This window comes from Syngnathoides biaculeatus, chromosome 22 (genome assembly GCF_019802595.1).
Source record: "Syngnathoides biaculeatus isolate LvHL_M chromosome 22, ASM1980259v1, whole genome shotgun sequence".
Lineage (NCBI taxonomy): Eukaryota > Metazoa > Chordata > Actinopteri > Syngnathiformes > Syngnathidae > Syngnathoides > Syngnathoides biaculeatus.
Genome location: NC_084661.1, coordinates 18,165,110 through 18,176,854, shown reverse-complemented (window position 1 = coordinate 18,176,854; position 11,745 = coordinate 18,165,110). Strand labels below are relative to the sequence as shown.

The following is an 11,745-nucleotide window of genomic DNA, read 5'->3' as shown; positions in this document are numbered from 1 at the left end:
CTTTTTTTTTCGTGTCGGTCTACTTACGTCATTGACTCGAGCCGGAACGAAGTATTTTGCCGAATGCCAAAACTGTTGCGCTTTCCCTCTTGTTCAGACTTAAAAAGCTTAAGGTGCATTGTCTACTGTAGAATGGAATCGGTTTCGAAATATTTGTATAATATTTTTCACTTCTTTTCCAACGGAACACATAATGTTACCATTTAATGGAACTAAACTTGCGAGGAAACGATCGACCATCGGGTACATTTAAGTGACGGACCGATTAACACGTCGCTGTTTTGTCGACGTTGTTTCACTTTCGGTGCCGTCGATGATAATGATTTAAATTTTTAAGGGTTATTTTTTTTTTTCGTATCGGGTGGGGAATTTCATGTCTTTTGACGTCAAATATAAAGTGGAAAAGCCATGAGAGGAGGCGAGCTAGGAGCGGACGTATTTAGCCGACGGACATCTTGATCCTCAACATCGCCTTGATCGTCGTTTTATCCGCCTCGCCTCAGTAGTTAAAGTTAAGAACGATTTTAATGCTTTGCACGACAAGATAACCTGTTAAAGGGTAACATGTGGAAGAAGGACTCTGACCGCTTCGAGTATTTGCAAACGCTCGTCACGGAGTTTCAGGACACCGACAGTGATGGTGAGATATAAAACAATCTCCCTTTTCTTCTCCATCTTTCCGAAAGGCTGGAAAAATGGGGACCGATATGGACGATTGCGTAGCTTAAGAGACTTTTAAGCACCGCGTTGTGTGTGATTTGAAATGTTTTCGGTGTTTTTTTTTTCTTTGCAATTCCACATGTTCTTGACGTTGACGATTCAGATGTGTTTGTTTCCAGAGGCAAAGGAGCAAGTTCTGGCGAACTTGGCCAACTTTGCGTACGATCCGAAGAACGTGGAGCACTTGAAGCAGCTTCAGGTTGCTGATCTCTTCCTGGACATGCTCACCGAGGAGAACGACAACTTTGTGGAGTTCGGAATGGGTGAGGATCCGGCGCACTCGATGTTTTTCCGTTATGACGTGAAAGTGAGCCAGCTGCCCATTTGCCGTTTCGCACTCAGGGGGGCTGTGCAACCTCAGCATGGACCCGGAATGTCGCGACTTCATCCTGCAGAGCAACGGCATCCCTCTGATCACCAAGTGTTTGTCGAGCCACCGGGAAGAGACGGTGCTGTCGGCCGCGGGCACCCTCGTGAACCTGGCCGGGCCGCCGTCGCTCGGGGGCGTCTGCGACGTGGCCGTGGTCGAGTGCATGCTGCGCTTCTCCCTGTGCGAGAGCCCCCGCCTGCGCAACCTGGCCGACATCTTCCTGCAGGACTGCTGTAGCGAGGACCAAGTGAGCCGGGCCCGCCGGGACGCGGCCGGAAGGACGCAGACTGCGCTCGGCATCCCGCTGCCTCCAGACTGAAGGAAAAGGAACTACGTTGGGGTTTGATTTCCAGGTCCAGGGAACTGTGTTGTGCACTTTGTACGAATCCCAACATAGTCATTGGGGAGTTGAACATAAGTTTTTTTTTTTGTTTGTTTTTGTTTTACATAAAAAAGTTAATATACTAGGGTTTTTTTTTTTCATAAAATGCATGTTACAAATACAAAACGTTCAAAACTGCACAAATGCCTGCAGTTTTGAATGTCTTGTACAGTCACCTTGCGTGGTTTGAAAGGTATTTTTGGAAGAAAACATCAAGTGCCTTTCTTGAGACGACCTCTGTGATATAAATAACTTTACTGTAATGTGCATTTTGATTCAGCCGGCCAAGAAGAAACTGACTTGACGCAGGCTGTTTTGCTCCGCAAATCCAGTCGCAATAAATAGAAACTGCTGAGGAACACCAAAGCACAACTCAGAAACATAAAATCTTTATTTACGCCTCAAATAGGTGGAGAAAACATTTAAAAAGGCATAACATGTGACAAACAAACTGAAGACAAAAATACAGTCAGTTCAGTGCAATTGCAAATTTGAAGGCATCAAGTTCAAACATCCATTTGGCACACGTCAAGGCAACTTTGGAAAGGTCAATGTTGCATTCAAGGTCACTCAGCAGGTTCATCCTTTTGAAAGGACTGGAAGAAAATGCAAGAGATTCTAAAACATTACAGCAATGAGGGGATCAAATCTTGAAAATATTGGCAAAGTTGCCACAGCTTAGTCGCCCCCCCCCCCCCCCCCCCCAACTGAAACTCAGCAACTTAAGAGGCAAGGTGGACGGTGCGTTCAGACGTCCCTGGGAGAACCGTGCACTCGGAAGCGGTACATGCACGTGTACTCCTCGTGGCCCCAGTTGGACAACACCTGCACTTCGATGATCTGGAAGGCTCGCTCGGTCTCCTCCTGCGAACCAGCAAAAACGTCAAAACGTCACAGAGGTGAAGCTGCAATGGAAAGTAAGAGGCCCTCCTCAAACTTACAAGGAGACCCTCATAAAAAGTCATCACGCTACGGTAAAAATTGTTTGGGGGTTGTAATATGAGAATCAAGCCAAATTTTTAAGAAAAAAAAAAAGTCATGATAAAAAGCAGCAATCTTTTTTTTTTTTTTAAAGTCTTTGTTTTCCAGCCTACAATAGTTGTAATATTAAAATAAATACTAAAAAAATGGGGGGGGGACAGGTTGTAATAATCATAAGAAGAAATGTATTTTGTCATAAAGCTGTAATCTTGTCACTTTTTTTGTAGCTTTCCAAGACAGCTGTAATATAAATTCATTTATGCTCAAAAGATGGCTTTTTATTCTAGAATTCCCCCCCCCCCCCCCCCCCGACAATCTTAGAGCTTGCAATTGGCCCAAAGGCTGAGCGAAGGGAGGTCATTGGTTGATTTTGTTGAAGTGGCGCAACTGTCGCTAACAGTTTTCTTCTGTTTTGCACAAGTACGAGCGCGCCACGCGTCGCGGAGGAAGTGCCGACTCACCGTGACGTAGAAAGTCTGCAGCGCTTCTCCGTCCTCCTCGTACACGTACGAGCCCAGCGGCGTCCCTCGCTCCTGCGCGCCGTCGTCCAGACCCTGAAGGGGGACGCACGCAACAGCCGAGACCATCGTCCGAGGTACGGAACAGGCTAAAAGTGATAGTTTGTGTCCTGTCCTCACTGGTTGCAGAACAAAACGCTAACAGAATCGCTTCAGGTTTGTGCATGCGCTTCACTGGCAATTTTAAAGATTCTATTTTTCCACAGAGAACTAAAAAAAAAAAAAAAAAAAAAAAATTCAGCCAATCGCAGGGCACATAGAAACAAGCAAGCATTCACAACCACACCTACGGGCAATTGAGTCTCCAATGAACGCATGTTTCTGGGATGTGGGAGGTTTAAAAAAAAAAAAAAAAAGTCCACACAGGCGGGGCCAGGATTCAAACCCCGGTCCTCAGAACTGTGAGGCAGACTCTCTAACCTGGTCGCCGACTTTTGAAATCGATTATTAAAAGTAATTGTGACTTTTATCTCTGGAATAAAAGCTTTCGACTCACGGAGACGGCGAAGTGTCTGGGTGCGCTGCGCAGAGTCCCGCTGGGGGCCAAAGATTTGGGGATGTGCTCCAAGGAGAAGGCGCTGGGCACCACCCGCATGGACAAGCGGATCACCAGGAAGCCCGCCGACCCTCGGAAGGCCCAGCAGTTGCCCGGTTGCACGTTCGGCTGCGCAAACGCAGGGAAGAAGAAAACCTGGAGCTAAGCCACTTTTCCCCACACGGAAAAGCGGACTCAAGACGTTTGCCTCATAGAATCGCAACCCGGAAGTGAAAAATGTGGTTGTCTTTCCGCGGCTCGTCAGTCACCAACGCGTACCGTTTCTCCAACATGGGGCTAAAAGGGACAGCACATTTTACAGGCTCCTTTGTTGTCATACAAAAAAAAAAAAAAAAAAAACTGAAAATGATTTCAGCTCATGTCGCGAGCCGCTTTTTCTTTGAAGAATACTCGCTATCGGGGGGGGGGGTCAGACAAACACAGAATACAGCGAGCCCAATAACAAATTGGCATCGGTGACTTTACTCGTTAGCGGGAACGAACTTTGAACGATGGAAGCATGTGTGCGTGTGTGTCACCTGGATGACAACTCGAGGGGACTGCGAGAAGTACCAGAGAGGAACGCCAAACAAACTGAGCAGCGCCGCTTTGGTTTCGTAGGTCTCGGAGCAGCGAGTGCTCAGGATGCTGCCACCTGTAGGCCAAAAGTGAGATGAACTGAAAACGTCACAACAAAGCTGCGAGATGCTTTGTGACCTCCTGACTCCAGCGCGTAGTCGGCCATGCCGGTGCGGTCGTGCGAGAAAAGGCGCAAAGCGTTCTTCACGATCACATCCACGTCCTGCAGACAAGCAAAGAGCCGCCGGGCCCAACAACTCCAATCTGACCCGGATTCTCAAATCAAGGCAGGAGCCGCTTGCCGTTTATTGGCCAGGGCGGTTGTGCGCGAGACCGTTTCACACGCTCACCTCCCTGGTCACCGCCTTCCCGTCCGTCCGACGCCGGCTGACGTTGCGGAGGATGCCGCGCTCCAGCGCGGCCAGAGACGCTCGCGAGTCGGGGCCGGCCACGTAGCGCCGCCGCAGCGAATCGGGGAAGCCGGACTCCGCGTCCCAGTCCCACCCGGAGAGAAGAAGTGAAACTTCCTGGTGGACCTGAGCGGAAATCTGACAAGGAGGCAGGAAAACACAAGTCAAGTATATCTAGAATAATGGGGAAAAATACAACATCTGAACACGCAAATTGGAGATTGATTTTTCAAGCGCGCTACTTCATAAAAAAAAAAAAAAAACTGTCACAGTTGAAGCAATCTCACAGTCTCCTGGTCCAGCCGCTGACATCCCGGCAGGCCTTCCACTTTCCGCCCGATGTCCTCCAGGGCCGCCCCCAGACGGCCCACCTCTGCCAGCAGGGCATCGTGGGACTGACGGTCCACGGCCACGCTGATCTCAAATCGACGACAAAACATTGAAATCAAATGCATGTTGGCCTTGACATAAAAACAAAAAAAGAAGAAGAAGCCGAAGCTCACCCGGCCGCATCAGAAAGTCTCGCCGCCGCCCTGGACGCGGCCTCCTGGAGGAGAGCAAACGTGCGCCGTGAGCGAGGCCACTTGGCGCTCGCCACTGGTGAGGGAAAAAGCCTACCTCCGCCTCGGCCGCCAGGTTCTGCAACGTGGCCTCCAAAAGGTCCAGTCGAGACGTTTGTGTCTGTTGCCAAAGCAACTCCTGCACAGAAAGAAACAAGGTGCAATTGGACTGCTGTCGAGAAGAGAATTTGATCCTCGTTAGGAAAAATGGATTTTCCCCACCTGCTCCCTGCGCCGTCTCTCCGTGTCCATTCGCCTCCTCAGCCGGGCCAGCCGGCGCTCTACCAGGCCGCTCAGCCGCACTTCGCCGTCCAGGGCGTGGTGCCGCAGTTCCGAGTGCAACTCCAGCATCTCGCCGTGCCTCTTCTCCGCCAGCTCGGCGCCGGCCTCCACGCTCTCCCGCAGCGACGCAACACTGCGCTCCAGACGAGCGAGGCGCCCGGACTCGGACTCGGACTCCGCTTCCTGCCAGGTGGAGAGTTTCTATTGTGCATCCCTCCCCTGGATCCAAAACGTTGACCGAGTCTAAAGTATCGGGACATTAGCCGCCAGATAATTTTGTACGCCATATTTGGATTTTTAGCGCATGTTCTGACAAAGTTGAAAGCCTTTGGTGCGCGAAGCAAGATTCCTTAGTACGGTCCCAACAGAACTTGTCCCAATTGTTCAGCGGGGCTTCGGAATGTCAACGTCACCTGCGCCGAGTCCTCCGCATGGTCACGGGCCGCTGAAGACGCCAGACCGTCGACCGAGGACAGGGCAGGCGGGTCAGAGACTGAAGTCTTCCACTCCAGGACGCTTAGAACTGGCAGACCGGCAAAGCTGAACCAACAAACACCTGAAGGCATGATGAGGTGATACTTTTCCTAAATTCTAGTCGGTCTGGCAGAAGATGACGCGCGAGCGGGGACCTACCGAAGAGGGTCAGAAGAAACAAGAAGAGTGCCAGAGGAAACCTGCTGGGGAGAAAAAAAAAAATAAAATAAAATAAAAGTTCTTTCAAAGTTTATGACCTCGTCCTCTGTACACAAACGCAGGTGTCAAACTCAAACCCTGAGGGTCACTCCTTTTGCCTACTAAGCAGAACAAAACCAAACTCAATTCACTCCAACATAGGTCAGTTATCCTTCGTTGGAGCGCTAATGTCATCATCAACATCATCTAATGTCACATCTCAAGCACGTACAACAAACGCTACCAATGGTTGTTGGGCGCCGCGGATTTACCGAGTCAGCAGAGGGCCGGCGCGCCACCGTCTGCCGATCAACTGGAACGCGGCGCCGAGCTGGACCGGCTTACCTTAACACACGAGCACATTTCATCAAAAGATGAGAATCATATCATAACGTCAAAAGCTGACAAAATTCAATTCAAGGCCAGAGGAAAAGAAGTCAACGCGCAGGATGTAAAGTGACGCTCGAAAACCTGTAAAGGAAGCCTTGATCGGATATTGGGGATGAAACAAAAAGAACTTCATCAGTTCTCTTACGGCAGTCGGCAACAACTGCGAGCAAGACGGACGACTTTCAGCGCGCCGGCGGGAGAAGACGACGGCGACGTCGTCCCGGTCGGCGAGGGCGACCCACGCAAAAACAAGGCATGTCACAATTTTGGCTCAAGACACTTGATTAGGCACAGCCCCACAATGTGATCAATGATGATGATTAGCTGCGATTTACAGTTTGACGAAGAAATGGACGACTACGTGACAATTGATGAATTGACAACTCAGCCTGCGAGCGCATGAAAGGGAAAAAACGTTTGAGGCAGCATCCGCGCCAAGTTAACCTGGAAACACAGCGACGTTCCACAACAAGCGGGGGAACGCCGAGGCCCGAGCCCACCGAGACGATCCGACGGCGCGCCGCTCCTCCGCCTGCTGTTGCTCCTTGCAGTCGTCGCCTGTAGATGGCAGCAGTGAGTCGGGGGGGGGGGCGCCACACCAGGTGGCAAAAGAGCAAGAACGAAAGCGGACTGGAGGGGGATTCTTCCTCCTCATCAGGGCCTGCAAAGCCGTCTCTGCGGACCTCAACGTTAACATGAGCCACTGACATTTGAATACTCGTTTACTGATTCCATATTTTATCCCTAAACTTCTATTATCGTCATTTCATAGCGTTTCGAGGACTGCAGTGCTTTCGGTCCATGTTTGGTTGATTTTTTTTTTTTTTTTTAATCTGACCAAATTTCAGTCTGAGTGCAACGTGCCCAAAACCTCCACAACAATCACTGTGGCCCACAAAATATCAGCAATCTTAGCACTGGGATCATTTCTCCAAACAATCACGTGGCGTCACGTAACGTTTTTTTGCTTAATATCATTGTAACGTGATAGTGGCGGGATTGAGTCCAGTCAGCGAAAGCCCAAGTAAGGCACGCACGCCTCGCTGATGGTCAACGTAGCCAAGTGAGCGCGTGTGTGTCTGTGTGCGCAGACTCACACAGAGATGCGATGGGGAGACGCGCCTCGCGTTTGGCGCTCATGTCGCCGCCGCCGTGGCCCGGACAAGCTGCAAACAAACAACGCAAATGCCGTCAGTCGGGACAAAAAAAAAAATAAATAAAAATATGCCTGCTCACACCGGCCGCCTGCGACGAGGGGATTTGCATTTCTCCACAGAAACAGGCAAAGTCACAAGAGGTGCAGCCCAAATGCGTGCGAGGGAAACGAGACATCTCTTTCCTGGATGCTCACGTACAAAATGGGTTTCTCAACAGGTACGAGAGTGGTGACCAGGACAAAGTGATTCAAAGTCCACCGAAGACGACCACAGTGAAAAACGCCAAAGAGACAAATTTGACGGGCAGCTCGACCTCCGCAATTACCGTCAGCCCGACGCCTCCGCCAGGCACGCGCCAGCGCAGAGCGGCAACGGGCCCCCGCCGTCCTGGCGCCCACCAGCAACGAGTCCAACCACGGCCGCGGCGCATCTGCAAGCGGCGCGCACGGATGTGAGGAGAAAGAAAGAAAGAACGGCCGCGGAAGAAGCTGCAACAGTTTTGGATTTTTGAGGCCCACGCCAATCCCCCCCCCCCCCCCCCCTTACCTCGTCATTTAGTATTTCACTTTAAAACTGGATTTTTCCCCAGGTACAAAATGATGCAAAAACATTCCAGGAAACTATATTGAAAGTTAGGTGCAGTTTCGGGACTTTATCAATCGTAGCGGTCCGCCTGAGAGCCACGCAAACTTCTTTCATTTCCACGGTCACCTGTCGCGGCTCGCCGACTCCTGTCCCCGCAGCGGACGTCGGACGCGTGCGAGGCCGGCGACCTCGAGCGCTCGGAGGGCGACGGTGGCTTTGGGGTTCCGTAATCGCGGTCTTTGCGGGAGGCCCGGCTCAGCGAGTGTTTGGGACGGTGGCCGTCAGAGTCGATCAGAGTGCTGTTGGCTAACACGCTGCTCTGCTCCTCCATCATGGTGCTCTCTGGAAAAGGCAAAAACGATAAAGTGCAGTGGATGGAAAAAGTGCACGCAAAAGAAATCAGCTCAAACTTTTTTTTCTATCACGTCACTTAGAACTTTTCTTTTTTTTTTTTTTTACCCAGAGAGAAAACATTAAAAAAAAAAAAAAAAAACTGTTGGTGCACAAGTGCACGCACGCGCTTACAGTTTAGGATGTTTCGAAAGACTTGGAATGGTAGTTAGTACACAGTATTTCTTATCTTCAGCTTGCCCGATTAGAGGAGGGTGGACGCACAGTTCGTTTTTGACTTCCCCTCTCAGAGATTGTATTTTTTATGAAGTTCATTTTTGGGGGAGATACATGGGGGCTAACTTACCGTAGACTCAGTCCACGTTTGAACAGTGCCAGGTTATTTCGCTAAATAGTGGACAGGGAGGATTCCAACATTCTAATTTGAAGGTTTTACCAACCTTTAGGATCGAGGTCGTGGTCCACATCTGGAGCGGCGCAAGAGGGAGATCACGACATCATCAGTCAGGACATGAAAAGGACGAGCGGAGGATCACTCCGTTGCGTTTCTTACCCCAGAAGGCGTCAACCGCACTGCGCTCGCGGACGGCGGACTCGTCCAGCAAGGAGGAGAGCAGCGAGGCGTCGGAAACGTCGCCGTGGAGCGACAGGTCGGAGGGTTTACGAGGCGTGTGGGCGAGGAACGACTCCGAGCGGGACGCGGAGAGCTGCCGGGGACGGCGAGATTTCAACCCTCTGTTGGGAAGAAGAAGAACAACATCAAGGAGGAGCGAGGCGGCAGAAAAGCGGTCAGTCTGATTTCTTTCAAATGAATCGCCGCCGCTCGTGTGCCCAGGATGGCGGAAATGGGCCAGCAATTGGCGCCCCCGTCCCAAAATGGTCCATTGATGCCACGAGATGGCGGCAAAGACCTACTTTTGTCCAAGTCATTTTGGTTGGATTCAAAAATTGGATTGTGCGCAATGCAGAAACAAAGTTCCGCCATCAAAACGCTCTTTTATGTGGCTGACGAGATTTAGAGATAAGAACAGAGTTGTCATAGAACTTCATTGCACAACTCAGAAGCAGTGCTTAAAAATCACGTGACTCACATCGTGTATGAAACGCACTTTATGTTTCCGCTGCGTCTACATTTTCTTGGCTTACCTGTTGGTCCAACCGTTTCCTCCCGCACTGCAGGAGGCGCCGCAGAGCGGCAGGTCGCGGTCCAGCCGGCTGCCATCCAGACGTAGACTGCGCCCGGACATGGTGCCGGTCTCGCCGTCGGAGTCGGACTCTGCTGACCAGGAACTGGATCTGAGGGGGCAGAGGAGGGAACATTTCAAGCACATTCGTCTGGAGAAAAATGAGACTGCGTTTCTGGTATGAGGTGGTGTCAAAAGTGACTCCGTTAAGACTTGACTTTTGTCATCAAAAAAAAAAAAAAAAAACAACGGCAGCCCCCGACCTAGGGTAGGTTAGCTTTCACAGATATTTTGATGGGGAAAAAAAAAAGGTGTTGTGAATGGAAGCGAGGAATTCTGTGCTTTTTGGCAAATTCTTGGGCTTTTCCATGCAGTGACAACGAGGCGCTCTCAAAGGCCCACATCCGTCATCCGTAGTCGAACCGCAATGATAAATGCAACTTTTCTCAGAGACCGACGAACGATAAAAGTCAGATTGAAAAAAAACGGGGTCACCATTTTGTTGCGTCATCGTCAGTTGGCAAACGTGAAGCTCGGGCGCACGGACCTACTGTACGTATTGTGTACGTCTCGTGAGTGCACCGACGGCGCAATAATGAGCAGACACGCACAGGTCAGTCCAGCCCCAGCTCCGCAGGTCCTCATCCCCGTCACCGACGCTCATTCCGGCTCAGGCGGACGTCACGCGCCCGCATCTTTCTCATAACGCAACCCGCTTCCTGTCGGTCAGTGAATGGCTGAGGCCACGCCCCTTCCTCCCGCAGAGGCAACCTCGACGCCGAGCCGGCGTTTCAGAGGACTTACCGCCAGCTATTAGAAGTTCTGCCTTTTGGCTCGCTGCACCTGCGGAAACGTCACTCAGCCTTTCGATAAGCCTTCTCGGATTAGACGGAAGTCCACGCCCTTTGAGCCGATTAATGGAAGCTGAGGAGAAGGACGTCGTTTTTGTGGGGCTGCAGACAGAAAAATACAGCATATGCAAAACCCGAGTGAGGCTTCACGCTTGAAATTTCAGTACGAGGTTCATTTGGAAATTCCACCCAGACACTGAATATCCCTAACGACGATGAGTGCTGGATAAATGACACATTTTAGTTCTGTTGAGAAAAATTTTAAAAAAAAGTCACTGCGCCCCATCAGTGGGTCCAATCTGGCTCGTTGGGACGCAATACACAAACTGAAATCAAAACACTGCAAAATGTCAGTCAGTTTGAAAGAAGTTGGTTTGGTGGAAGTCTTTTTTTTTTTTTTTTTTTTCCCCTCCCCATGCATTGCCACAACTTGTCTAAATCTACTTAGTAACAAGGCAACTGCACATTCTTTCCGACAGTTATCCATCCATCCATCCATTTCCTCCACACTTTCTCCTCGCTTGGGTCACGCGAATGCTAGCGCATAGCCCAGCTGTCTTTTTCCATCACTTTCGTTGATTTGCTCCGATGAGCATGTTTTGTCGCCATTCTCAGATTTTTACGAATGGACTTGTATTTGGCCCAAAACAACGTGAATATTTTGGAATTGTCATTATTTTTTGCTCATTATGGCAGGAAAATACTGGTCCCTGAACTCAAATGAGTTTGAGCCCCTGATTTAAGCGGCAATTGCACAACAGGCTCGAAGGAATTAAGTGGCTGCTGTCAATTTTCAGCCAATCACAGCAGAGTTTGCGTACACGACCAGCCCAAAAAAAGTGGTCTCGTGTTAGCGGTTAGCATTAAGAAGCTAGCTCTTTAAAAACAAAAACGCAAAACAAAACAAACGAAAAAAAAAAAAAAAAAACACTCGTGCAGTTAAAGGAGAAAACAAACAACAGACAGCAACTGGCCGGTCCGCTGCCCAGCATTAAGCTTAAAAGTGCGGCTAGCTAACAACAGCAGCGTATTATTTACGATCATTTCAAACCTCAATTTCAAAAGTCAATTCTTTTCACCCAGAGAAAGAAAAAGAAGAGTCTACGGGGGGGGGGGGGGGGGTAAGTCGCCGTCCAGGTGAAAGTTCAAATTGCGACGAGCCGACTCTTATCTCGCCTTCTGCTTCGTTAATTAGAAAAGTGGAAAATGAGCAGGTGT

At 50.0% G+C, this 11,745-nt stretch overlaps 2 protein-coding genes across 11 annotated transcripts; one reads left to right on the top strand and one right to left on the bottom strand.

Moving 5' to 3' along the window:
* The first annotated feature begins 230 nt into the window (after positions 1–230).
* Positions 231–2,176, top strand: armc7 (armadillo repeat containing 7). The gene is made up of 3 exons (XM_061811324.1): positions 231–640; positions 840–983; positions 1,063–2,176. The coding sequence occupies exons 1-3, from the start codon at positions 565–567 to the stop codon at positions 1,407–1,409; spliced, it is 567 nt and encodes a 188-aa protein (XP_061667308.1). The 5' UTR covers positions 231–564; the 3' UTR covers positions 1,410–2,176.
* On the bottom strand, positions 1,846–11,721 carry LOC133496089 (SUN domain-containing protein 1-like). 10 transcript variants are annotated; one of them, XM_061811305.1, is made up of 22 exons: positions 11,579–11,721; positions 10,481–10,629; positions 9,639–9,788; positions 9,046–9,227; positions 8,933–8,959; positions 8,268–8,483; positions 7,870–7,986; positions 7,497–7,565; positions 6,844–6,957; positions 6,282–6,354; positions 5,971–6,014; positions 5,751–5,893; positions 5,278–5,520; positions 5,114–5,194; positions 4,999–5,042; positions 4,783–4,909; positions 4,436–4,633; positions 4,224–4,308; positions 4,046–4,161; positions 3,468–3,635; positions 2,915–3,060; positions 1,846–2,336 (listed from the first exon to the last, which is right to left on the bottom strand). In XM_061811305.1, the coding sequence occupies exons 3-22, from the start codon at positions 9,737–9,739 to the stop codon at positions 2,195–2,197; spliced, it is 2,436 nt and encodes an 811-aa protein (XP_061667289.1). In that variant the 5' UTR covers positions 9,740–9,788; positions 10,481–10,629; positions 11,579–11,721; the 3' UTR covers positions 1,846–2,194. The 10 variants fall into 10 exon arrangements, with proteins under 10 accessions (XP_061667289.1, XP_061667291.1, XP_061667293.1 ...); XM_061811307.1 differs by having other exon boundaries at positions 5,971–6,011; XM_061811309.1 differs by having other exon boundaries at positions 7,882–7,986.
* Positions 11,722–11,745: the final 24 nt, after the last annotated feature.

Bases quoted from the DNA above. Each gene is read 5' to 3' on its own strand.
- armc7 (XM_061811324.1), top strand. From the start codon at position 565: ATGTGGAAGAAGGACTCTGACCGCTTCGAGTATTTGCAAACGCTCGTC. The intron at 641-839 runs GTGAGATATAAA...GTTTGTTTCCAG, and splicing joins TCAGGACACCGACAGTGATG to AGGCAAAGGAGCAAGTTCTG. The intron at 984-1,062 runs GTGAGGATCCGG...TTTCGCACTCAG, and splicing joins CTTTGTGGAGTTCGGAATGG to GGGGGCTGTGCAACCTCAGC.
- LOC133496089 (XM_061811305.1), bottom strand. From the start codon at position 9,739: ATGTCCGGGCGCAGTCTACGTCTGGATGGCAGCCGGCTGGACCGCGAC. The intron at 8,484-8,932 runs GTTGGTAAAACC...TGCCTTTTCCAG, and splicing joins CCACGACCTCGATCCTAAAG to AGAGCACCATGATGGAGGAG. The intron at 3,636-4,045 runs GTGACACACACG...GCGTTTGCGCAG, and splicing joins CCCCTCGAGTTGTCATCCAG to CCGAACGTGCAACCGGGCAA.